We start from the raw sequence: 26607 nt of genomic DNA, 5'->3' as shown, positions 1-26607 counted from the left end.
TCCAAACTATGTAACAACAGTTGTGAGTTGTGACACCACCACGAGCGGCTGCAATACAACTCTCAATATGTAATTCCTGTTCATGTATAGGCTACCAGTTATTCCACTTTGAGTCTATCTCTATGATCCGAGGTCTAAGAAATACTACTACTATTTCCGAAAAAAACCAATGGTGCTGATCAGTAGTGAATACTAGAACATAATATATGACCAGACAATCGTGAAATTCGAAAGCTTAAACTACGCTGGATGGGGGCTCCACGCAGATAGCATAAATTCGTGTACGTTTTTCATAGTCTGAAATTAATTACCTTCTACAAAATTGTCCAACTAGAATGAATGAATGAAAGGTAACCTTAATTTCATTAATCTCCATGTTTTTGTTGTTAGTCGGAAGAAATCAAAAGCTAGCTTTGAGTTTTTTTTGATGTTTAAGTATCTAGCTTGTGAAGAGAGAAAAGCACATGTATGTTGTGTTACCATACATTTCTCTCTTAAGAAATGAACCATTTGAAAAGTTCCCACAGGAACGAACTGCAACATGTATGTAAGTTGGTCCACATATGAAGAAAACAACCGAAAAGAAAGATTAAAAATTTTGTAAGCAGTTTAAAAGCTATTCCAATCTCCCTTGCCAAGGTAGGAGTTTACAAAGCACTCGATCACAGGAGAAGCAAGAAACAAGCTTGAATAAAGCTAATTACAGTAACCAGTCACGGGACGTTTAATTGTACATCTGAAAAACTATAAGGAAGTCAATAAGTTGGCCACCGTACCATTCCCATTTCTTATTAGGGTTGGGACTTGGGAGAGGAGTTTGCTAGGCATCACATGGGACTTGGATAAATAAAACCGGCATTGGGACATGTCCAAAAATCCAAATCGTTGATTGGTTTTCCTAAACAACTGGTTCTTGACCTAAGCATGTCCCCTTCTCTTAATTCTCTCATGCAGCAACACCTAAGGTTGTGTTTGGATTGCATTTTCCGTCATTTTTCATGAAAAAATTACTGTAGCGATTTGATATATGTGAAGGAAAAATGTGATCACGGAAAATGACAATATTTTCCGACGGAAACAAGCAATCCAAGCATGGCCTAAATTTCTAATAAAAATTTGTAATGTATGGACAGGGAGACACCACACCTCTTATTTGTCATTGCAACCTGTTGGCCTCCCTATCGGCCCTCTTTGTTTGATGATCTATTATTATTATCGTTTCTCAATTTAAATTCTCGTCTACAAACAATGGACACAAAATCATCGAGATATTTTCCAAGAACATCAGGTGTGGTTCGAGAAGTCAACCCTAAAATCAACTTAAAGCTGTAGAACATTAATCTCAAATCATAACTTGTAAGAGCTTCTTACTAAACTATGTGATAAATGGGATATAAAACTTAGACCAAGTCTACCAAATACATTTCGAAATGGGAGCAGATATTGGTTTCATTTGGAGTTCTTGGTGGCAACACAATTTGGCAACTAAAGCTTATATAGTGATGTCAACTCTATTATATCATACCCAGAATCTCATATTGTTTTAATAGTAATAAACGCAGCATTTCAAGAACAATTGTGCAAATAGATTGCAAATAGTGCAGCAATCGCAACAAGTATCTAGTGTAGCTGCTGTAAATGCACGATCCATTTGCCCATCCTGTAAATGCATGTGAGAGAGCATATTACACTTTCGGCCAAATTATTTTATCAAAATTATTGGTCATGAATAGTGATCCTGGCAGTTTATTTGTGCTGGAATCTTAACTAGAAGAATTGCAAAACAGTTTAGTTTGTCTCAACTGCCAACAATAATGTTTGGTAGCAGAACTTATGCTTCGACTACAAGATGCTATTGTCTTATTAGTAGTTCTCTTCCTATTAAAAAAAACCAAAACTAGAGGGGGTTTTCTTGATTTACTATAAAGTGTTTCCGTCAACGGCATAAATGAACAGCTTTAAACTAACAATAGCCTAACCTGCCCCAGTGAAAGTCGTAAATCAAATCCTCATTCCGAATTTATTTAGTCCTCATTTTCCTAATCAAGACCATGACCTCTCTTGCTCTTTTCCCCACTCTTTTTCTAATTCTTTTTGCTGTTCAATGAATTTTCTCTTACCCGTGTTGTTGGCATGCTTAATGGACGTCAAAACTGATCAAACATGCAATATTTACATATATTGTCAATCAGTAACATCTACGTCTACTCTGCTCCTACTCCTACTTTGAACCGTTGATCTCTCACTTCACAAAAAGTTAAGGCCATGTTTGAATTACATTTTTCTGAATTTTTTGTAAAAATATTATTGTAGCGATTTGATATATGTAAGATAAAAATATGATTGGAAAATACGTTCACAAAAAATATAAAGTTTTATTTTCCCAACTAGACCTAAATCTTTTGTGGTGACCAATAGTCCAAGAGCTGATCAAATATGCAAATGCTATACTGAATTTCACACTTCATAGCCATACCATCAAATACACAATGAAAGATATGTCTCTTAACTGCGTTCTTTATTCGCTCCATAATGTTGTTTTCAATTCTATTTTTAAGATGACGTGCGAGTGAAAACAATAAATGATTCATGTACGAAGCTTCACTTGCAGCAAGGACATGAATCAACGGAGAAAGAAAAAAGCTATAAGGAATCATCAAAATTTTCTAAGCCAAAATGAGATAAATGATCGGGAGGGAGTTTAAAAAGAAAAAAGCGCATGCATACGAAATTTGTTCTGCCTACAAGAATTATGCAAAGGAAAGCCCCCAACGCAACGCAACAGTGATGAAAATTTTCGCAGTAAAGGGGGAGACAAGAGTCAGACAACATGACTTTCATTTTTAAGCTTTAACTCAAATGTCTGTCGTTTAGAAAGAGCTACTGTACTAACAAACCACCAATCTCAGAGCTTGAGATTTGCGCGGCTCCAACCGGTTAGTTCAGTTGTCCGTGAACCGTAATTTCCCTTGAAGTTTCCAGGCACGTCCTTAGTCCGTCTTCATCATTCTTGAAGTTGAAGGTGGCCATATCATTTTATAAGACCAGAGTTCTAAATGAGACCGAATTTGTACTCTAAGACTACATTAAATATTCCAAGTAAATTCTAACGGGTTGATCAAAACTTTTTTGTGTTTGTACGGAATATTATTTGAAATGATTATTGTAATGTTTTTATGATGTGATATATGTGAAATAAAATGATAGTTAAAAATATTTAAAAAAAAAAACGAGTGACTTGAAAAATGTGTTTATGATATAAGCGAAATATTTATTCTAACAAATTTAATTATGCTAAGAAACCAATTTTGTACTTACGTAGAAGAAAATCACAGACAAAGAAAAAGTGGAACCTTACTAAAATAAGTAAAGATCATACCTACCAATAAATGCTACATTAAATAGTTCAAGCAAGTGGCATGGATTAGCATAATTAATCTTCAAAACAAGTGCTTTTAATGTATACCAAAATTTTATTCTCATTCTAATAACGTATCGAACCTATAACTCAAACAACGTACTTAAAAAGGGTGGACTTTTGTTAAGTATCAATTTGGTTGGGTTGAATGAACTCGCATGTTTGCAAAGCAATGAAAACATTAGATTATTTTTATGTTTCCACGTCTTAAATCTTACTATGAGATAACACAAGATTTGATGTCCAAATTGTCATTCAAATCAAATAATGTGCTGGGAATTGGCTTGGTTTGTGGTCAAGATCATAAATGTCTCAAGCTCTTTCTATCTGTCTGAATTTTGTCTCCTGCTCATTTCCTAAATGCTCAAGCTATAGTTGGAAATGAGATGATTAGTTGGGGGTTACTTAGAACTTACAATTAATCCACTTCTAAGATTAGTGGATCCAAGATTTAGTGGTGTAAGATAAGATGTCTGTTGGACCAAAAAGACCTCAAGCAACAATCCATTGGATAAAAAGCCTCTTCAGCTTTTCCAAAGTGAAGCAAATCATCGCCCCCCCCCCCCGCGGTACTTTTATTTTACTGCTTTTAAAAAAAAAAAATCTTTTTTTTTTTTTATTATCACACCTTTCCAGCAGCAGGACAGTAGCTTTTAAAAAAGTGAAAAAAGGAGGCGGTAAACCCAATCAACAGTAACACTTACAAGGGAGTCACCCCCGACCTCGCCGCCATTTATTTGCTTTCGCGGCCTGAACCAATTGACCTTCATTGACCAACGCTCCTTTATCTCTGCGCGTTCAAATGCTCCAATTACACATTGCCACGTGTCATTGCTGCGACAATGACCGCTGCTGCGTTGAATCCTTCGAGGACGCGAAGACGATGCTGGGATTTTTTTTTTTTTTTATAACTCTTGTTAAAATTTGTGTTTTTGTTTTATTAATTAATAAACTTCAATTAGGAAATCCGATGCATTTCCATCCTGTACTCTACCAAAAAAATAATTTAAAAAAATGGATAGCAATGAATATGTCACGTTGTTTGGACACTCGATTTTTTTTTTTTGGATAAAAAAGTTTTGAAAAAATCTTATATGCATTGACAGTATAAACACTATTATCATTAGATTCATGACATGTGCACAAAAATTAAATTTTATATTTAAATTTTATATAAATTAGCATTCATCTAACGCTGACAGTATATGCACTGTCACCGCAGAAAAAATTAATCCAAAAAATTTAGGTGAGTCTATAGTGAAATTTGAACACACAACTTTTTTTATGAGAAAATAATTCGTTCTTATTAATTTGTGTTGGCGGGACACTTGAATGTGCAATTATGGCTTGTGATATCCTGCCTACATCTTTTCTGTATCGTGGCCCAAATATTTTTGTCTTCATATCTTAAGCAAAATCACATGATTAGTAGCAAATAGGTTGAAATAAACTGTGTCTCTTTTTCATTTTTCCAGTTCTCCTAAGCAAATTGGGCTGTGTGAAACGCAGAACGTTGGTTACTTATATTTTTTGAACATATATTCTTTTGAGTATAATTCCACTACAATTGATTTGTAGTATTTTACTTTTCCAGAGGTTTTTTAAGATATTTATAGAATCGGTCCAATTTTGATTTTATAACGCAGAAGTATGTGGTTCATGATCAGTACTATCTAGTAATTTTGTATGCAATGATAATTGATAAAAAGGGAAAAAATTGATAATTAATAAATACTACTCTCATTTCGTTACTCTTTTCTCTTTGTCCATGATAAATACTTCACATTTTGCCAGCCAAAATTAAAAAGAAAAAAAGAGCAAAGAAATGAAAGATACATTTTTTCAAGAAATCAATGAATGTCGTCACGGCCAAAAAATCTGATGAGTCTGGGACAAAAAAATTGAAAAAAAAAAAGAGAAAATATTTTTGGTGGTCAAATTCAAATATGATGATGACATAGGAGGATGGTTGGACCCAGACGACAGTGGGCCGGTTGGCCCTTGGCCCTGCAATCAGAGAAAAAAGAAAGGGTCGTCATTTAATCCTTCCAAAATACTTAAGTGAAAGACACTCTACTTACAGCGAGTTTACTCACTGGGACAACAAATTGGTGTCCCCTCCCAATTCCCAAACCAGGGTAATAAATCCCCATACAGTCACTATGGAAAAAAAAAAAAAAAGACTCGGCAAAATAACAGGGAAAGAAACAAAGAAGGAGAGAGTCTGGTGTGTGTATTTTGGGTGGGGATAGGGACTAGAGGGAGGGGAGGAAAGAGGAGAGAGGAGGAGGGCCACTTTATTGCCTTTTTCATGATGCACGCATCCATTGCAGAGCAGTGACGGGTACTCTGTGCTGCTGCGACAATAAGAGGGATTGTACAGTAGGACAAGAAAATTTTAAAGAAAAAAAAGGGGAGAGGAGAGAAAAAAATAATAATAATAAAGCAGTCTGTCCCAGTCCATAGAGCCTACAGCCTAGAGTCTAGAGTGAAGGGAAGAAAACTGAGAAAGGGTGGAGAGGAGAGGGAAAAAGAAAGAAAAGAGGAGGGAAAGGGAGGGGGGAAAAAAACAAGCCAAAGGGTACGGGTATGGGGCTGAAATGGTGATATGGAGCTCAAAAGAAAGAGAAAAATCTGGTGGAAGAAACAAGTTCATCTCTTTGATCTAATGGATTTTTGTAAGGATTGATGGTTGCTTTGAATTTCTCCTTGAAAGAAAAATTCAACTGCTTCATATCCTTGCTCAAATCTTCACGGAAGTGAGAAAAATCCCATCTTGAAGCCACAGGCAAGCTGAAAATGCTCGTGTTTTTTTCCTTGTTCCTCCTCCTTCGAATTTGTGCAGCCTCTGGTTTTAATCTGCTTGGGTTCGTTTTTTTGGTTTTGCAGATGCTAGGAATGCAGTATAATACTAACTTGCAAACAAAAGGGGTGCTGGAAGTTGGTTGTTTTGCTTCTTCAATCTCCTCAGCTGAAGCAAAGTGCAAGAAAGATGGAAACTTTACAAGCAATGAGCCCATTTCTGTGCTGGACACCCGGAGTCCTAGCCCTTCAACTTCGACATCCACTCTTTCTTCCTCTTTTGGTGGCACAAATGGTGGCGGCACCAGTGAAAATACACCCAACCTGGTGGTAGGTTCTCACAGAAACACCCTGAAAGGAGCTGCACCGCTGGACCCCATTACCACCGCCTCCGCCACCAACGGAGAAGGTGGTGGCGTAAAGGAGGAATGGGTCACTGAGCTTCCGGCTGGCCTGGAGCTGAGCCAAGATGGGCCAGAAAGATACAATCTTGGATTGGAAGATTGGGAGACTTTTTTATGTGAATCGACAGGCCAAGACCAGTCTCTTATCAGGTGGATTGCTGGCGACATTGAGGACCCTTCTTTCAGCATGAAGCAGTTATTACAAGGCGGAAACTCAAATGAGATCGAGAGCAATGTGGGTGTTGGCGGTATTGATCAGAGTTCTGGATTTGAGGCCTTGGCCACAGGTGGTTGTACAGCCGACAATGGTAATGTGTTGCCAACCTTAAGTTCTTCTCCTTTAGGCCTTTCTGGTTCTGGGAATTCTTTTGATAGCAACAACGGAAAATTCGGCTCTGTCCCAAGCTCTTTAAACTCGAACAACAAAAATGGGAATTCTCAAAATCTATTTCCATTACCACCCAACAGTTCACTTGGTATGCCTGATGGTGTAAATGTTGCTCACCAACAGCAGCTTCAGTTTGCCACCATCCCTGAGCAGAAGTCTCCTAATTTTATGCCTCATGTTATGATTAGTACTCCTCAATTTCAGAATGCTCCAAATTTGAATCTTTTGAATTCATTGTTGTCTTGTACCAATCAAGACCAGCCTCAACCGAAGAGGCAGAATTTGGGGATTTTGAACCCAGCTGCAAGCTCTCAGATCCCTAAAGTCCCACTTCTTGATCCGGATCCCAACCTTCTGCTCAGAAAGCAACAGGAGCTTCAATTTGGGTTGGGACAACAGTTGAATTCGCTTCCTTCCAGCAATCCCCAGCAGAAGCCATTTATTGTGCCCAAGCAGGAGGTGGCTGAGGGGAATGGCAATTTACTAGTTGCACGCCACCAGCAGCAGGTTGTTTATGACCAGCTTTATAAGGCCACAGAGTTAGTTCTGGCCGGAAATTTCTCACACGCGCAAGGGATATTGGCGCGGCTCAATCACCAGCTCTCTCCTGCAGTAAAACCTTTTCAAAGGGCTGCTTTTTACTTCAAGGAGGCTCTACAGTTGCTTCTGCTTTTGCCTAACAGAGCTATCTCGCCTTCTCTGAGGATTCCTACACCATTGGATGGTATTTTCAAGATGGGGGCTTATAAAATGCTCTCTGAAGTTTCACCACTTATCCAATTCAAGAATTTTACCTCCAATCAGGCCCTTCTTGAAGCCCTTGATGATGCAGCAAATATTCACATTATAGACTTTGATATTGGTTGTGGTGCTCAGTGGTCTTCTTTTATGCAAGAGCTTCCCAGGAAAAATAGAGGGGCAACTTCTCTGAAGATTACTGCCTTTGCTTCTCCTTCAGCCTACCATTCGGTTGAGATTAGCCTTATGCATGAAAGTCTAACGCATTTTGCTAATGATCTTGGTATAAAATTCGAGCTTGAGGTGGTGAATTTTGACTCTTTTGACCCAAGTGGTTATTCAGCATCTTCATTCAGGTCATCCGAGAGTGATACGATTGCTGTAAACTTTCCTTTGTGGTCTGTTTCTAGTCGACCGACTATACTACCTTCACTGCTCTGCTTTATCAAGCAGCTTTCACCTAAAATTGTGGTAATGTTGGATCATGGGTGTGAAAGGTTTGAACTTCCTCCGTCCCATCACCTGCTTAATGCTCTCCAGTACTATGAAGTATTCCTGGACTCAGTTGATGCTGCTAATATGGCTTCAGATGCTGTTAACAAGATTGAGAGGTTCCTTATTCAGCCTACAGTTGAAAGCATTGTGTTTGGTAGACTGCAATCACCGAACCAAATTCCGCCCTGGACAAATCTCTTTGCTTCTGCGGGGTTTTCATCAGTACCAATCAGTAATTTTGCTGAAACCCAAGCTGAGTGTGTTGTCAAGAGGAGCCAAGTTCGAGGATTTCACGTAGAGAAGCGCCAAGCATCATTGGTGTTGTCTTGGCAGCGGCGTGAGCTCTTGTCAGCCTCAGTTTGGAAGTGCTGAGAAATTTCAGTAATGTTAAGCAAGAAGATTGCTGCAGCATTGCAACTAACTCAACTCTTAGATATCGAGGCAATAAAATTCTGAACTGAAATGGTACCACCTCCTATGTAGTAGTTAATTATTGTCCTCCTATGTAGTAGTTAATTATTGTACTATGTTCTTGCTTGCGTATCTCTGTGTATTGCAATGTAGTCTATCTTCTAGACTGATTGTCTCTCCTGATGGAGAAACTCCCTAACTGCAAGTTTAGTAGTCTTGTTAGAGTAATTCGAAATCTTGCTCCTGTGCATCTTGATATATTACTTAGTAATTAGTTTTTGAGTGGCTATGTAGAGTGCTTTCTCTGGGCCCTTTCCTGATGGCAGGGATCATCCATCCCATGTCTGCTAAGAACCATGATATTAGATGCGGAAAAACAAACCAAGGTGCTGTGGCTAACATGCACTTGGCTGGAGAGTTGTTACCATTTCTTGTTTTTTAAACTAGTCCAGTTAGTCATATTTAGTTATGATGTGAAGACCTTTAAGATCATCTCGTTTGTATACGTTTCTGGAACCCATCTTCCTCCCCTGTCCATGTGTTTTTCAAATCGTTTAGTGCCATGTTTCTTATAATCAAAATCTTGCGTTTGCCTGTGAATGATCCTGATCTTGACGGCTGTTTTTGCTAAAAACTCAGAAAGGAGGCATGTAGAACTTGGGGAGATGGTCTAGTGCGTTTTGCTTTACCTTGTATGCTTACCGTCAAAATTGAACATTAAACTGGAGTGATTCATGATGCCGCATTTGTATTCTAGTTACTAGAAATTCTCTAGATTGACATCAGAGTGTTTTTTTGCCCAGCAATTGTCGTCTTTTTTTGCTTCTAAACGTGGAAGTTTCATTTTGACGAGTGTCTTTTTAACTTTTCTTGTTATTTACGTTAAAGTGTAGGAATTAGTCGTCAGGTGGTGGGGTCATTTAGGCAGGCGTTACCCGGATATTTAGTTCGGCAAAAAGTGTGACTGAATGAGATGCTGCCTGAAATTTGACGGGTTTTTTGTTCTTTGTCATCAGCAGAAAACTAGCACGTATCACTTGAGCTTGTCTTCGGTTTCTTGCAAGAATTGGAATTGAACTGGAATTGAAATCGGTATTCTGTGGGGTATCAGTAGTAAATCTCCCGTTGAATCCAATTCTAATTCTCTATTTCGATTCCAATTCCCATGAGGAATCAATCACAACAGCTCAAGTCAAATTCCGGTTTGCTCGACTGGTTTTCCATTTTGTGCTTTGAGATGGATTGTCTTTTTTTTTTTTTTTGTTTTGGGGTAGTGAGGTGGTTGTGGCTGCTGCAGAATGTGAGTGGAAGTGAACTGGTTGCAGCTTAGTCAGTCTAGTTTTGAATAATTCGGTGGTGTTTGAGCCTTATTAAGGGATTCGGTACTCCTTGCTAGCATCAGAAGTTGGAACTTCCAAATGATTTAGAGTATATTTTTAGATCTTGTTTCAAGACTCAGATTAAGCTGTGTGTGTGTGTGTGTGTATTTGTGAAAGGATTAGACTCGAGGCTTAGACATGAAAACAGAGAAGTTCAGGAATTTTCTAACATTTGGCTGCATAGTCATGCATGTTTTCAAGAATGATCATGATCACTTTCTGCTTCAAATATTGCAATAGTTTCGCAAAACAAAGGCCATTGTGTCTTTTAAGGTTTCAACATTTTGTGAGTATGATATATGGTTGTGAATTCTTTATTGGTCTGCAATTATTAATTAGTAGGGTGGAAATTAGTAGCATAAATGCATTCTATGCTACTAGTGTTGTTTAAAGACGAATTGTTCCAATGCCCATATGATTGAAGTAGTAAATGTTAAAAAGAGAGGTCGGCCGTCTACTCATTTGGATTTCATTACGCCAGTAATGACTGTCGGATGGCTCTTTTCATCATCCACAAATTGCAATTAGTTTATACGTCCACTGAAGCTGACCACATGGGAGTCATATTTGATTGAAACTTGAACCCCTCCCCTCCCCTTTTCAATAGCAAATTTCTTTGTCGCATTTGAACTTGAATAATCTCAGCCTTGTTGATACACCCTTTGTTTAGAGCAAACCAAACACAAGAATTTCTATTTTATCTAGTAGACGGCCGAGAAATTCATACTAGGCGACCTCAATATTCTAGAATTTATGTGGGGAATCCATCTAATCATAGTTGGAACCTATATATGTATATATATAACATTGGAACTTAATAGTAAGATGATGATGGTTATCGACCACAATCATCATTGTATAGGAGCTCAGTTGTCTTTCGCTTGAGTAAACTAATCCACTAGTTTAAGTGTTCAAGTGACGTGGATCACAAAACTCCTCCCAAAAGTACGTAGCTCCAAACCGTTGAGCTTAGCTCAGTGGCTATCAAAAAATAAGCTCAACGGCTATCAAAAAATTCAAAAGAGGTGTCAAAACATCACTTCAGGTTCTTATACTTGCTAGTTCCTTATACGTAACATCTTTAAGAAAGAGCCTGAGTAAAAATGTCGTTGCACTATATATTATTGTCTTTCATTAGACCCGATTAAGATTTTCAATTATTTGGGAAAGGAATCTTTTCGAGTCAAATTCAAACCTATCGAATACTTATATCAAATTGAACTCGAGCTCATATAGGGTTCAAATTTGAATTCGAGTTTAAATCCAAAATTTTGAATCGAGTTCGATGGGTCAAAAGTTGAATTTAATTCGATTCATTTACGGCCTAATGGCAATAAAGGGACAATAAGAATTTTTCTTTTTTTTTGAAATACAATGCCCGATGGATGTTTTGTTTTGCACTTCTTTTTTGGTCCTCTGTGTGATTACGCCAAAGCGATTCAGGTCCATTCCTTTTTAGGCATTCATACAAGAAAACATAGCCCAAAAAAAAAATTTTTTTTAAAGAATGCAGAAATTACTTATTAAAAAGTTTGAGTCATGTAATGATTAAGTGATGATCCATAGTCCCATACTGTGGTTGGTTGCGCAAGTGGTCCACTGTCCGGACCATCCAGTCGATTGATTGGTCCCGCTTAATTGATGATGCTAATAACGATTAGTAGTGCTAAATTAGCGGACTGAGAATGCCTGTGGACGTTTTAAGCGGAAAAATAATGCAAGAAAACGAAATAAGGGCTGAAATTAACTATTCCCACATGTTTGGCTCTTCTCCCGTTGGAGATTATGGGGTCTAGTTGAGAGGGGAATTGCATCTTAACTAATCTCGTGCTTTTAGTCTTTCGTTCGGTACGTTGTCCATTTAGTTACTAACCTAAGGATGCGAGTAAGCCCAAGCGCTCACGAGTAGCTTGCTAGTGGTTTGGTCAAAAATTTGGTTTGAATTCAAATTCGAAGTCTACTCATTTCATATAACGAATTGACTTCGAGTATCAGTAGTAACTATTTGACTACTCGACGAGTTTAATCGAGTATTTATATTATTATATATTATATATTTTAATTATGGAATGATTATTATAGGTTCATATTTTAATAAATTTACATAATGTAATGTTCAGTAAAAAGAGTGATGGATGGCACAATGGTAATCTAATAAATCTAAAATATAAAAAATTACAAACAAGAAAAGAAAAACTCGAGCTCCAGCTTGATAAGGCTTATAACTTACTCAAGGTCAAACAAGTCAAGTTCGAGTTTAATTTTCATTATATCGAGTCGAGTTCAAACTCATATTTATATACTTGTTCGAGCTCTCGAGCTTGAGCTCAAGTAGTACTAATAGTGACCGAATTCGAAATCGAGCATGGTGCTACCAGACCTCAACTTGGCTCAATAGCACCCTTATACTAACCTACATTTTGTGATACGCATATACTAAGGACTACGAGTATAGTTGAGTCAAGTTAGGTTCAAATATTACATAAAAACTCGCCAAAGCTTTTGAAAGTTGAACTTAAATTTAAGTTCAATTTTGTTTTACCTTAATCGAGTCTAATTGAGTTCAACTAATATAAAATAATATTTTGTTTAATTTTAAATTAGGGATAAAATAGACATTTCACATTAATAAATTAAAAAAAAAACATGTGTGTATGTGTGTGAAACTCAATTGAACTCGATTGAATTCAAGAGTTTTCGACATTCACATATTAAATCCAAGTTCGAACTCGTCCGAGCAACTCGAACTCAAGTTCAAGTTTTGACCAAGTAAACTCATGAGTTAATTAAATTTGATTTGTTTGTACTCCTACCAATGACTAATATGTAAAGTCATTCCAAAACCAACTTGTAAAAGGTGAGTCGCAAAAAAAAGATTATATTAATCATCAACCTGGCCAACACAAGTTGGTCAGTCGATGAGGACGGGCTAATTTTTTATAAAAAGTTGTGTGTTCAAATTTCGTTATCGATGTGAGAATTATATTAATGCTCTAAATCTGTAGTGATTCAAAAGAAAAATAAAACTTATGATCCCGGAGATTTTTGCTCTTGTCCGTAGTGATTTAAAACCAAAAAACATATAATCATCGACCTCAGTTCTTTGGTTTTAACTTTCAAATTTTTATTCTTTCCCTCTTTCTCCTTGCAAGACATATAGTTTGTTTCTTGAACTAAAAAAAAAAATCTAAAAGGTGTATAGTTTTGTTCTTTATAAACAATTTCTCTCAAACCCCCCCCCCCCCCTTCTTAACTTGTACTATTAACTTTTGGGGACCAAAAGTACTAATAATTTCGCCGCAACAAGTGGTCCGTGCAATCCACAAGTAGCCTTAAATAACAGAAAAAACAAAAAGCAGAAATCGATTACCAGTGTTTTTAAAATTCTAAAGGCTTGGAATACTGGTACCAGTACTTTGATGTTTCGTACAAACAACCTGTAAATGTCTCGAGATCTTCAAAACTTGTTTGGTAGAATGTGAGGTGTGTCTGCTGAGGTCTACAATACTCATCTCTTCTGATAGTGATGCAGAGAAAAACAGGGGACCCCATTGTGGGAAGAGATGTCAGTCTGTTTGGCTATCATCTGCCCGAAAATATCCCAATCCTTCCTTGGCTTTGTATATATTTTTTCAAAAGGGTTATATATCTTTTCTCACCTTGTCCCCATGAAGCTTGAATTGCACCAATCACCCCCTATGATATTGCAATATTTTCAATTATGTGCAATCGAGTCGGACAATTTATGCCCCGTTTGGATTGCGATTTTTCTCTTGTCCCCATGAAGGTTGAATTGCACCAATCACCCCCTATGATATTGCAATATTTTCAATTATGTGCAATCGAGTCGGACAATTTATGCCTCGTTTGGATTGTAATTTTTCTCAGAAAAATTGTTACATCTTTTGTAAACACATTTTCATATTACATTTTTATCTCACATATATCAAATCACTACAGTAAATTTTTTTACAAAAAATTCAAAAAAATACAATTCAAACAGGTTGTTGTGGCTGATTCGGTTATGTGCACCTTGCATAATTCCATGAAATGACCAAATTATTTCACAAAAATTGGTAATTGGTATGACAAATAAATAAATAAATAAAGTTTACTAAGTCCGATATGATTTGTAACAATATATGTGAATCATTTAATCAATTCGCCAAAGACTCAAGAGACAAACCCATTATTGCAATGCTTGAAATGATTAAAAAAAAAGTACCACTGTAGGTTTTCAAGCAAGCAACTAGGTCATTTCATTTCTTAACGGCTTATTCTCCTGCCAGAAAAAGGACAAATTGGTAACTTCATTTATTTATTTTTTCAGCCATATCAATTAATTGATTTTGAGGAAATAGTTTGGTCACTTCATAGAGTCATCCGAGGTATAGTTGTATACGAATCGAGCCGAGCTCAACTCGAGTAGTGCTAGCATCCTACTCGATTTGAATTCAATCTCGATTGAGCTAGGAAATGGAGGATCGGACTCAATTCGAAGAAAATGTAAAAAAACTTGAACGCGACTTGATATATATTATTACTTTTTTGCCATTAAATAATTTAATTAAGTATGCAAACCAACTTGTAAATTAACTAAAAAATAAACCCTTAATGGTAATTTTATATTTAAAATATATATTGTTTAAATTAACAAAGTACTCGACGAGTAGCTCATTAAGCTCGAGTACCATATATTCAAACTTAAAACTCGACTTGTATCCCCACTCGAGTTACTCGAGCTTGGTCTTGAATTCGATCAAATCAAATTCGAGTTGAACGGTTGATCGAGTTGTTCGGCTCGCAATCAGCCATACTATGAGGTGCACATAACCACATTAGTCACAAATTGGGTTGTTTAACTCGATTGCACCTAATTGGGCATATTTCATATTGCAGAGGGTGGATTACTTTAATTCAACCTTTTGAAGAGATTTATTGGAATTAACTCAAAAAAATTTCATTTATATCAACAAGAACTGGCGCCGGTTGGGCACAAGTACTTGTTACTAGCTGCGTATACATAATTACACGTCAGTATGCCCGCCACTGTGCGGCAGTAACATTCTTGAACTACCATTTTTACTTTTTTGATAATTAAAAAAAAAAAAAAGTAATAGCTAGAACCAGTTTACCTTAAAGATTCAAGAAAAGACCTCAAAATGTAATTAGATTATGTTACGCTACATCTTTTTTTTTTTTTTTTTTCCCTATACAAAAGACAACATAGTTGCCATAAACTACTGCCATACGAGGGTTGAGTGAATCGCGACATAATATTGTACTAGAAAAGGGTTATCCCTTGTACAATACACTGGATGGAGTGGGGTGATTACATGAAATGTTGACCATGTTTGTGACTTTAGTATGTGCGGTGACGGAGAGCACACAAAATTATGATGGATTCATCAGAGGAAACAAGCACTTGAAGACACCAGACAGACAGCAACCACCTTCCCCAGATAGCTCAATTTTTGGTTAATTTGATGCATGGGGTGGGGGATTGTAATTGGATGAAACCCAAAATTTCTCTCATAGGACACGAATGAGCTTTTGTCTTCCCTTGAATCATGTACTAGAAGATAAAGGTCAAAACATCGAGTGGGTTGCCACTAGATATACACGGCATCATTCCTTGGCTTCCTTGTTCTACGTGTGTGTACTGTGTAGTTGGTTTTAATGGCATATGATGGGCTCGCGTTTGGGGTACTTGGAAAGTTGACACTCTCAAGTATGTAACATATATATATATATAACTTTTTTTCCTGTTCTAAAGGAATGGATATAGCACATCTTATTAAAAACAAAAAAAATTTGCCATTTCTTTCTTTGTTTGGTTACACTTCCAAGTTTCAAAAATCAATATGTTGATGTGATTGAAATTCAGCCATGGAACTAATACAAATTGTTTTAACCACCAGCCCAACGCCAAGCCTTAAGGGTTTGGTAACTCTACCTCCCATCAATTGTTACATTAAGTGGCTCTCTAACAAATTAGACAGGCGTGTAGTGCATTTGTCTGATCTGATGGTAGTTTAATTCCCATCGATCCCTCCCATTGGTCCAATTGAACCCTCTAGAATAGGTTAAAATAGGAATAGAAGTAGATATAAAATAGACTATTACCGACTGTCGAAAAATAAAAAACTAATACAAATTGTTAGGAACCTGCAACCCTTGTACTAAAATGCCAGTCGATGTGAGATGGAGCAATAGGGCCATGCTACCTGTCAATGCCTCAAAGGTTCGAAAAATTAGTGAGGCACCTTGAGACTTGAGGGGGATTTCATGCCATACTTCAATATCCCATAAAATTTGACTCACATGTAGATTTGGTCTTTTTAGTACTACAATATTTTTATAAATGGTTCAATACTTGGGAGAGGGGGAAGGGAGATGGGAATCAACCCAACTTAGCTATTGAGAATTCAGAGAGAACTAAATTACCTTTACAATTACTTGAGAAAATCCTGAATTAAAAATACAGATGAAGAGTTTCGATTCCTTTACCCACACTTTTGGGAGTTGAGAGGGACAAAATGTGCCTCCCTAGTGACTGAGCTAGCTCACATGTAGATCAAACTATGCAACTAGTCCAGCAAGCTCCAATAGTGGGTGGATGTGGATGTTCAAAAAAGTAGAGATTGCCATCATCAATCTGATTTTTTTTTATTTCATTTTGTTTTACTTTTTTGGGCTCTTCTGTGGATGCTTCAACCACTGAAAAATATACAAGCAAGTGAACATCTCAATCAATCTCCACAAGTTTGGTCCAATCAATACTTTCCTCTTTCTTTTGCATCTAATTCAGCGTAAGAAAAACGCTAATTGTTAGATTTTCATGTCCAAACAAAAAGCCTAAAAGCAACAACAACAGGATGGCCCCAACCAGATATCAATCTCATGGAAACTCCTTCCAACAAGTCGAAATTAACCCAAGAGCGGTTAGATTAGAAACATTCAGAGGTAATCGAAATTCTGATGCAAAATACAACCTAAGGTGGAGTCCACAAATCAACACCATCCAGCTAATTAGTAACTGGAAGTGCAGCTGAGAACCTTAAACCCAGAATAACTACCCCACAATCAATCTCACGGAAACTCATTAACCATTTTCTTGAGCTTCTTCCGGAGCCGAAGCCAAAACTACCCACTGAAAGGTGGACTTCATTTCAAACTAGCTTTTTCTATGTATAATTTCATTTTGGACCATAGTGCAAAGTGGAACTTTGACTCCACAAAGCATTAGTATAATTTCAGTCGGACCGACAACAACTGCTTGGGACCTTGGAAGTTTCTAACACACCGAGTTCCTGAAATCCTTAAGAAGACTTTTACGATTTGGTCACATTCAGGATTTGACCAATCCCACCCCAAAAATACTAAAATAGTTACAAATCTCTTTTGTCGCTACCATGCATTAGGCAAGTAAATAACAATTTTGGGCCGGCTTCAATCCTTCTCATAACTTTAAAGGTCACGTAATCAGACAAAGATTTTTCCATTTGGAGTTCTAACTTGATATTGTATGCTTTTTGTCATAATGTTCTTAATTTGTAGAGCTTTGTCCAATAAGCAATATTATGCCAATAGCTTGTTTTGGAGATACCCAGGCACTAGCCAACGAGATTATATTGTTTATTTATGCATTCAACGTCCAATTAATTGTAGAAAAAATGTAATATGAAACTACCCACAAAGTAGGAACTTGTATCTGCACTCGGAACTAGGACCCAAGCTTGAACCTGCAGCAACAAGTTATTTTTGGCCGTTCACCGGACAGCTTGTTTGTGTCCTTATGCCGGTTGTTTATGTATGCATCTCTTGAAATAAATACAAAAAATTACATACTCTAAAATTTCATTAATTTAAAAAAGTATTCGTTGCTGAGTTAATATGTTACTTTGCAGTTGGAATTCTCGGTGCCACTAGCTGGTGTCAATTCTAGTATCAGTCCCACTTATCATGTGAAGGTAAAAGAAACTTTAGTTAAATTAAACCAAATTGAATTATTAAAAAAAATTAAAGAACATGTGAAAGTTTAAATAAACAAAACACTTGACATAATTATAGAGATGGCACGCAAGAATCTCATATGGTTACTTTCAGGTTATAGAATTTAGAGGTTCTGGATTCTAATTTTCCTTCTCGCTACTTAACCCACATCCCTTGTTTTTTTTTTTTCATATTTAAATCCTCTCTTCTCTTGCTTAAAATAATTGAAAAGAAAAAGTTAAAATCCTACTTTGTCACAAATGTTAAAAAAAAAAAAGAAAGAAAAATATAGCCCATCAAATGGGTACAATACCCGCAGGGTCCGGCCTAACCATAACAAGCCATGCACAAAAGAATGGCTCTCAGTTATGTGATCAGGACGGCGGGTTCCAGCCCTGTTTAGCCCATTTTACAGGAGCTTGAAAACTGATTAAAGTTTGAGGATTGAGGGGCTCGACCGGATGCCTTACAACCCAAAGTAAACAATCTGAAGCCCAATCGGAAAGAGTATCACCCAAAAGAGAGGTTGGAGGGGGAAAAAAAAAAGAAAAAAAAGAAGCAAATCTATCTTTGGTTATAAGTGGGTCCTACATTTCCCCCATGGCAAGAACCTCGCAACGGATCTTCTGTCCCATACCCTGTGCCACTCTCTGTCCCACTTTTTATTATATTGCTATTTCTCGTTCATAAACATCATGTTTTAGTTCTTTTTTGCTTCCTTATGATCCAATAACTATTAATTGAGTAATACACAAAATTTAACAAACTCAAAAAATCAAAATACATAAAAAAAGAGACTTTTTATGAATTTTCTGCTGTATTTTTAAATTTTCTATTATATATTATTTTTTTGAAGGTGTTGTAAAATTTAACAAACTCAAAAAATCAAAATACATAAAAAAAGAGACTTTTTATGAATTTTCTGCTGTATTTTTAAATTTTCTATTATATATTATTTTTTTGAAGGTGTTGTATTTATTTTTTACTTAATTAATAGTTATTGGATCATAAGGAAGCAAAAAAGAACTAAAACATGATGTTTATGAATGAGAAATAGCAATATAATAAAAAGTGGGACAGAGAGTGGCACAAGGTATGAGACAGAAGATCCGTTGCGAAAGAACCTTGGGGAAGGGGTCAAACTGTCAGCCCCCCAAAACAAAACCTTTAAATCCCTTAAAAAACTTTTTCTTCTCTTTTCAATTTTCACTTCACTCAGAAAACCCTAGAAAATAGAAATAAAGAAAATCAGTGGAATAGTTCTTCTCCGATCTCATTAGATTTTCTACGTATTAGAGCTTCCATCCTCAATTCTCCGGATTACCGAAAAGCCCACAGACAATAAGAACTAAAAAAGAAATTCCGGAATGGGATTGATCAGGAGCTGTTTTTCATTCATGGTGGGTACGGTTTTTGGGGTATATTTAGCCCAAAACTACAACGTCCCCAATGTTCAGAAGCTCTGCAATACCGGTTTGGTAATTGCCAAGCACATTGAAGAAAATTATCGCAAGCCCAAGAACCGAGACAGGGATGAGTAGTTGGCCGGCTTTTCTGGAGTTATTTTTAGTCCACCAGGTGTTTGGTTTGAGTTTGCTTTTTGGTTCAGGGGATACCTTTTGGGAGGATATTTTTGGGTATAGGGAGAAAGGTGTTTTGAAGGTCTGGTGTTTATAAAATTTAGTGGAAGGATTAGGAATTTAGTTATAGTTGTTGGGAGAGGGAGATAAGAGAATTTTGGAAATCCAGCATATTTTATTTATGAAATGGAATTATGAAAATTTCATTACACTTTGTCATAATCTTTGCAGTGCAAATTCTTGTTTCTCGTTATTGAGATTGATGATTTTTTCCCACTGTGAATGACTTCTCTTAAATTCTTGGTTTATTTAGTATGCAGTTTTCATCGTTTTCTTTTACAGGAATTGTGTGCATATTTTGGTTTGACAGAAGCATGCTATTTGGTTGATTAAATGTAAAAGTGGGGCATATTGAAGTATTAAATCCGTTGAATTTTATTAGGGATGAGCAGCTGGAATTGTTAAAAAGGTTAACTTATCATTAACAATGCTGTAATTAGATCCAATTTAAGATGCTTTTGGTTATGGTTGTATATGTTATGTTCTTTTTTTTTTTCTTTTTTTTTTTTGGTAATAAGTGAAATTCACAAAATTAGCTATTAGTTGTGGAGAGATTGCACGTTTGGATGGATAGCATAACTTATGATAGAATATTTAGTACACGTCCAAAGTTCATAGAATTTGAATGATGCAATAACAAAAATTATATTTTGCTTGTTCTTTTTGTAATCCAACAAGTCTTAAGTACAGAAACTGAAGAATAGACTGTCAGATTGTAGTATCAATATATGGATGAAAAAGTAGGTTTGAGATGTTTTTGACATTATATGCTTATAGCTGTAAATTTAATGGCAAATTTCATAGCCTGTGCTAAAATGCGATGGTTTAACTTTCTCTTATGATCAACGTCGTAACTTTGGAAACAAAATGTGCAAATGCTGCTAGACATTGGCTTATCACATTATTGATGTAGAACTTTCTGCTGCACTGTTCATGGCAGTAGGCTCAATCTTTCCATGGTATATATCTCTATTCAAGTCTTTCCACTACTTGTTATCATGCTATATTATTCTTGGTACGTCAAAGACTACCAGCTCCAAAAGTTAATTGCTTAAGTTGTTATATTAGGCAGTAATTCAACAATCTATGCTTGCTTATGTCAAATAGAAACAAAGGCATTAAGTAAGCAGTTGCAGCTGTGATCTCGATTAAATTCAGTCATTTCTAACACGTTCATCAAATTCCTTATGGTGGCGGGTGGCCTAGGCAAAACAAATATCTGGTGTCATATGATGACAAAGTTTGAACATTGGATGTTCAGATTTTTGGTAGAATTTGTTTGACCAAATGTAATAAGGTAGAGGAAACTTACCCCCTTGGCACCTGCTGGATGCAAATGTACACGCTTTTGCATGTGTTTAGAACTGTATTTGTTTTATATATTTATTCATGGAGGATGTAAGATGGATTTGGAACTTAGTTTCAGAAGTTCTTAACAATATGATATGGGAGAGGGAAATAGTAGGAGTCTAGGAGGAAGCAAGAGAAGTACTGAAGTTAAGATTTAATTCCACCTGAAATTCTTAGGATTAACCATGCCAGGTAAGTTATCTTCCATGCTCAAAGATGGTACTTGAAGCCTTAGAATTCTCTAAAATTGTTGGTTTGCTGTCTTTGGTTTTTGCTTGCACATGATGTAACCAAGTCCTTATCTGGTTTCAGGTTTCACTGATTTTATGTAGTTTTAGTTAATATTGTGGCAAGGAATTATGACATAAATCACAAATTTTAAAGATTTGGCTATTTCTAATACGTAGAGAAGCAAATGACAGATCACCACGAAACACCGATCTTCTATATGAAAATTGATCAATGTGTTTCAATTGGGATGGGTTTGAGTGGGCATGCATTGGCTTTCCCTTTTCTCTGCAATTTAACTTGCATATTGTTGCGTGCTTTGACATTTCCTTTGGCTTTCTACCATATGATCTTGGTAGGAAAACTGTTTCTGATTCTGGTGGATTACATATGGTGCTATTACTGAAAGTTTCCTTTTCACATACTTTTTCATTTGTTTCTTATATCAACTCCATTAAATGGATGGACCACCAACTTAGACTTTTATCCTACCAGTATCCCCTGTTTCTGGTTCTGGAAATCTCTATTTTCGAAATGGGAATTGGATCCATCATGTAGCCATTTTCCCTGGATAGAATGGTGAGATTTGTGTTACTGTCGCTGTTGGGCTGCAGGTTTTGGCGGGGTCAGTATGTGATCTCGTTGGATAGCCATTAGAGTAATAGCTTCAACCTGTCGTAGTCCTTTTATAAGGACTTTCGCTTCTTTCTCTCACCTCATCTTGCAATTGTAAATGGTAATATGTAAACATTTGTTTTGTTAGTTCATTGCTTCCTTTCATACCTATTTGCTGAACTTTGTCTATATGTTTGTGCTATTCAGTGCTGAATGATTAGGCGGAAGAAATCAGCAGCTAGGTGAAAAGCATTGCTGCTTGGATGTGTTAATTTGGTCTAACTGCTGCAGCTTGGAATGCTCCCTTGTCTCAATTTTTCTTCTATGTTTTTTCTTCACAGCTGCTTTAGGCTCTACACTTTTTACTTGGGTTTGAGGTAGCTCATTATGTACTTATGTACACCATTGATATCCATCTCGCCATCCTTTCTTCATTCAAATACTATAACTAAGCATGAAGTATTGTTCAGTTTCCAAGTAAGCTTTTGGCATTGATAGCAATACAAAGGTTTACTATATATGTACAAAGATGATTATACATTTTTTAATACAGCATCACTTTTTTTGGTTAAAAAAAAAGTGCAAACTACTGAACGAAATTAGCTCTGGAAGCAAATAATTGTGCTTCTTTTGAAATTTACATAACCGGCTTATCTATTCCCAGCTTTCCAACCTTAGTTCTCAGTCAATAGTAAGATACAAGTCTGGGGAGTTACTGGAGGCTGTGTCAGTTTTTGTGGATGAAGAATTGCACTCCAGAAGATCTTTGCGTTTGCTCAACATCCTCCAATGGTCAATGTACAACAAATGCTCAGGGTTTGAACTTGGGAGTGGTTGCTGCTCGAGAATCTCCAATATCTTCTCTGTTTTCCCGAGAAGAAGAATGGCATTGCGAACTCTATCTTCCCTCTCTTCAATTGCACTTTGGTGGCATTGCTCAGAGATCGCATGGTGTAAGTTTGTAAAGCAAGCCCCAGCTATTTCAGTAATCATAGCAGACAGTTTCTCAAATGCTGTCTTGCCACATTCCCACTCTCCGCTATCAGAACTTAGCACAAGAGTCTGACATATTCTATACATTGAATTGGCGACTAACAAATTGGTTGGCCATTTGGAAGCATTTTCCCTTAGAGCAGCTATTGGATCTTTCTCCTTAAATTCCTTAAACCTTTGCTTTGCTTTTTCAGCAAGTTCTTCGAATATTACTTTTGGACACTTATCTTGGAGGGATAGTTGGTGGAGATCCACATCCATCCACTTGTAATGGAGATCGACTCCTACCCACAGTACTTCTGCTGCCTTCCTGACGTTTATCAAGTCTTTTTTTGCATCTAGGTTGTCTTCAATGAAATTGATGTATTTGAGTGCTTCGTGTACACTATTTATCAACTGTTTAACCAAGTCACGGTCAACTTTGGGAAGTGCCACTGCAATGCTTGTTAATGTCACTACAGGAAGCGCCCAGCAATTTGGAGGTTCTTCGGAATCTAATGAATGGACCAGGTCACTGTCAAACTTTATTACTCCCTCAAACTCCTTAGAAGACTTGAGTTTCTCCAAGAGTTGTATGGCATGTTTTGGCTGCTGCTTTTGCCCCATCCTGATCCAATGGCCAGTAGCGTCACAGTTTTTTGTCGTCATCATATGAATGAACTCTTCCTCTCCCTCCAGGTGCATTACAAAACGACCAAGATCCTGCATTGGATTAGGTTGTGACTCTAATTCTGAATCATAGAGGGACATACTATTGCTGGTATTGAGGCGCCTGATCATGTTTGAGAAGGACCGGTAGCTTATCAGGAACCTGATGATAAAGAACAGGGAGATAAACCGGACTTGCTTGCTTAAGAACACCACCCCAATCTGCATCCAGATACACAAATCCAAGACTTTGCCTTTTAGGTTGTGTGCAAGCTTTCTACAAAACCGGCTGTATAACCTCGACTCCAATGGGCACTCTTTTAATTGCTTGAGCTTGAGGGTCCAGTATTTCTCCAGTTTGAATTTTTTTTTGCAGGCCTTGTGTGCTCTCTTTGGGCACCTGAAATTGATGGTAGCGAACCATCTTGAAGCTGGAGCTACCGTGCCAACTGCAATTGCTACGGTTTGAATTATTAAAATGAGCGTAGTTGACCACTTGTAATCAGAATCTCCCGCACAGAACTTGAAGTCCCAGGGCATGAAGAAACAATGGATCATAGCTTCTGCTAAAGTAGCTGTGCTCAAAAGGCAGAATGCTCCTGAGGCACTGCATGTTGCTATGCGAGCCATCACAAACTGGGGGTTACAAGTGTGTGCCATGATCCAGTATTTTGTCAAATCTTCCTTCAATCTGTGAGATGCTTTCTGGGATGGGCATCTGTTAGATTTATCATTGCACTCTTTCACTGCTAATTTATGTTTTTTCTTGTATTTGAGATCAAAGTAACTCTTTGTCATAGGAATCGTCAAAGCTGAAGAAATCATGAGTGCTAGCAAAATTATCATAACAGCCATGGTAACTGCGTATTCCCTCCAGAAAACATAAATCACACCCGTACCTAACTGGATGCAGATGTTCACTATGACTGTGATTGCAAAAATTCCCAAAGCCACCAAGTTTGCCAGGAGCTCTTTGCTCTCCATGTTTCCAAGCGAAGGCATGAAATTAGCCATCACTGTGCAGATGAAGACGGTGCTGCTAAGTTTTGCCAGCTGATCCTGCCGCTGGGGCATGGAGGTGTTCAGATCAACAGAAAGTTTAGTTGCCACGGCTAAAAGGGTGAGGCTTGTTGCATTGAGAGAGAAGAACTTGGAAGGAAACCAGATCTTTTTGTAGCGTAAGCCGTGAAGGGTATCAATGGCCATGGCGATTGCACAAGCTGCAGATGCTGCTGCAACATACAAGCCGATCCATGGGATAGGCTGGTTGAACTTGGAGTCATCAAGGGAACCATCTATGGTGCAGCCAGTCCTGCCCATCTTTCGTTCGCTGCTTCTGGATTGCAAAATGAGGCTGTTGAAGGTAGTGATTGCTGCGGAGTAGGATTGCCAAGGATTGACCCCTCTGATGGTAGCAGTTTTAATTTGCTAGAATGGGCAAAAATTCACCAGCGCAGTCTCGTTCACTGGATTTATATCTGTGCTCTAGGTCCTTTAATTGGGTCGTCGTCACCTGGCTGCTGGTTGAAAGTCAAACTTAACGGATGATTTCTTCCTCGGATACCGGGGAGATATAATAATTGCTCATTGCAGGTGGGTACTGCTACGTTTCATTGGGGCCGCATAGCTAAGCCGCTAGGCTTTTCCTCAACTTGCTGGCTGATGTTACTGCTGAGCAGCTAAACATTTGCTTTTGCATTAATTCCAATATGGAGAAGCTCCAGCATAAATCATTGGCCTCAAATTTTCTGTATCATTGGAGTAATTTTTATTAACTTGTTTATTTTAGGGCTTGCATTATAATTAATAGTAATTAAATCATTTACGACGAGTTTACATGGTTCCAGTGAAGCCATAAACTGTCCTCCATGACAACTGTTTCCACAGCTCACACCTAACCTTGTAGTATTTTTTTTTCGACAATAGACATTTACAGGGTGAAAGTTAAACTATATTCAGGCACAACAAAGAGAGTCCCACTCAATCTAAAGGGGGGTCCATAGAACTTCATCATCCAGGCAATTGCTTTCTAGTACTTGTACGTGAACGTGAGACGTGGCAGGGGGTTAAAAGAAAATGTCATGTTCATTTAATATTACGGGAACTAAGGGTGTGTTTGATGAAATTAAAATTTGAAACGTGAATTGTTAAGTATTAAATCTGATATATTTGAACGTATAGTTTATTAATTATTTTTTAAAATAATTTTATTTAAAAAATTTAGTGTCATTTAATTAATAAAATATTATATTTTTATTATCAAACGCGTTTAAATATGTTAATATTTAAATTCATTAATTTTAAATATTGAATTAAATTATCAAACAGGTCTTAAGTGCCGAATTGATTTTTGAATTCTTACTTGTGTTTCCAGACGAAATAAAAAGACAATAATAACCCGCAAATAATTTGGCATTGGTGTGGCTTTTGATTTTACCCTGTATAGAAAACGTCAAGCCCGACGAAAGAGTGAGATTGCTGCTGCAACCATCATCAATCGTCATCCCACTTTGACTTTTTGACATATAATCACTGGAGAAGAAGATAATGCCGAAGTCAACCCACGATAATTCTATTCACAATAATAGGAGTAACCTAACTGAGATATTGATACTTACTCTGTTAATTAAGGCACGGAAGCAGGTGAAATTGGTGAATTATTACTTAAAAGCAAAAATAAATCAGCAGAAGAAGATATTGACTAATACTACTCCCCATATAAAATGAAATGGCGGTCAACTGAGATACTAATAGGCAGCAGGTGAACTATTACTTAAAAGCAAAAAATAAAGCAGCAGAAGAAGATACTACTGACTAATACCATATAAAATGAAATGGCGGTCGCCCTCACTTTTGTATGTAAAATTTGACTAGCCAAAACCATCCGGCGGAGAGCCAACGCTACTGGAAGGCGGAAGCTGAAACTTTCATTTGTTTATATATATATATCTAGCAATTTCACTGTCTCCTGAGGTTTAAAAAATTACATATACCTTCCTTGTCATTTAAAATGACAATTTTATCCTTAAATATTTTAATAAAATTCCCTTATTTGGTATGCTTATACTTAGAATAAGTTTTAAAATTATTTTTTCATTCTTTG

The 26607-nt window shown here is 37.0% G+C and overlaps 3 protein-coding genes across 3 annotated transcripts; 2 read left to right on the top strand and 1 right to left on the bottom strand.

The window, feature by feature from the left end:
- Nucleotides 1-5668: 5668 nt before the first annotated feature.
- Nucleotides 5669-8945, top strand: LOC113703642 (uncharacterized). The gene is made up of 2 exons (XM_027225074.2): nt 5669-6206; nt 6308-8945. The coding sequence occupies exon 2, from the start codon at nt 6308-6310 to the stop codon at nt 8615-8617; it is 2310 nt and encodes a 769-aa protein (XP_027080875.2). The 5' UTR covers nt 5669-6206; the 3' UTR covers nt 8618-8945.
- A 10218-nt stretch (nt 8946-19163) lies between these two features.
- LOC113703747 (uncharacterized) lies at nt 19164-19821 on the top strand. The gene has a single exon (XM_027225224.2). It carries the CDS (start codon nt 19398-19400, stop codon nt 19569-19571), a length of 174 nt encoding a protein of 57 aa, XP_027081025.2. The 5' UTR covers nt 19164-19397; the 3' UTR covers nt 19572-19821.
- Nucleotides 19822-22544: 2723 nt separating this feature from the next.
- On the bottom strand, nt 22545-24824 carry LOC140013590 (uncharacterized). Its single transcript, XM_072062934.1, has one exon. It carries the CDS (start codon nt 24822-24824, stop codon nt 22545-22547), a length of 2280 nt encoding a protein of 759 aa, XP_071919035.1.
- Nucleotides 24825-26607: the final 1783 nt, after the last annotated feature.

The sequence above is a fragment of the Coffea arabica genome, chromosome 8c (assembly GCF_036785885.1).
Source record: "Coffea arabica cultivar ET-39 chromosome 8c, Coffea Arabica ET-39 HiFi, whole genome shotgun sequence".
NCBI lineage: Eukaryota > Viridiplantae > Streptophyta > Magnoliopsida > Gentianales > Rubiaceae > Coffea > Coffea arabica.
The sequence above is the reverse complement of the archived record's forward strand: the minus strand, read 5'-3'. Positions and strand labels throughout refer to the sequence as shown.

What these genes read in the sequence shown, in the direction of transcription:
- LOC113703642 (XM_027225074.2), top strand. Translation starts at nt 6,308, where the DNA reads ATGCTAGGAATGCAGTATAATACTAACTTGCAAACAAAAGGGGTGCTG.
- LOC113703747 (XM_027225224.2), top strand. Translation starts at nt 19,398, where the DNA reads ATGGGATTGATCAGGAGCTGTTTTTCATTCATGGTGGGTACGGTTTTT.
- LOC140013590 (XM_072062934.1), bottom strand. Translation starts at nt 24,824, where the DNA reads ATGGGCAGGACTGGCTGCACCATAGATGGTTCCCTTGATGACTCCAAG.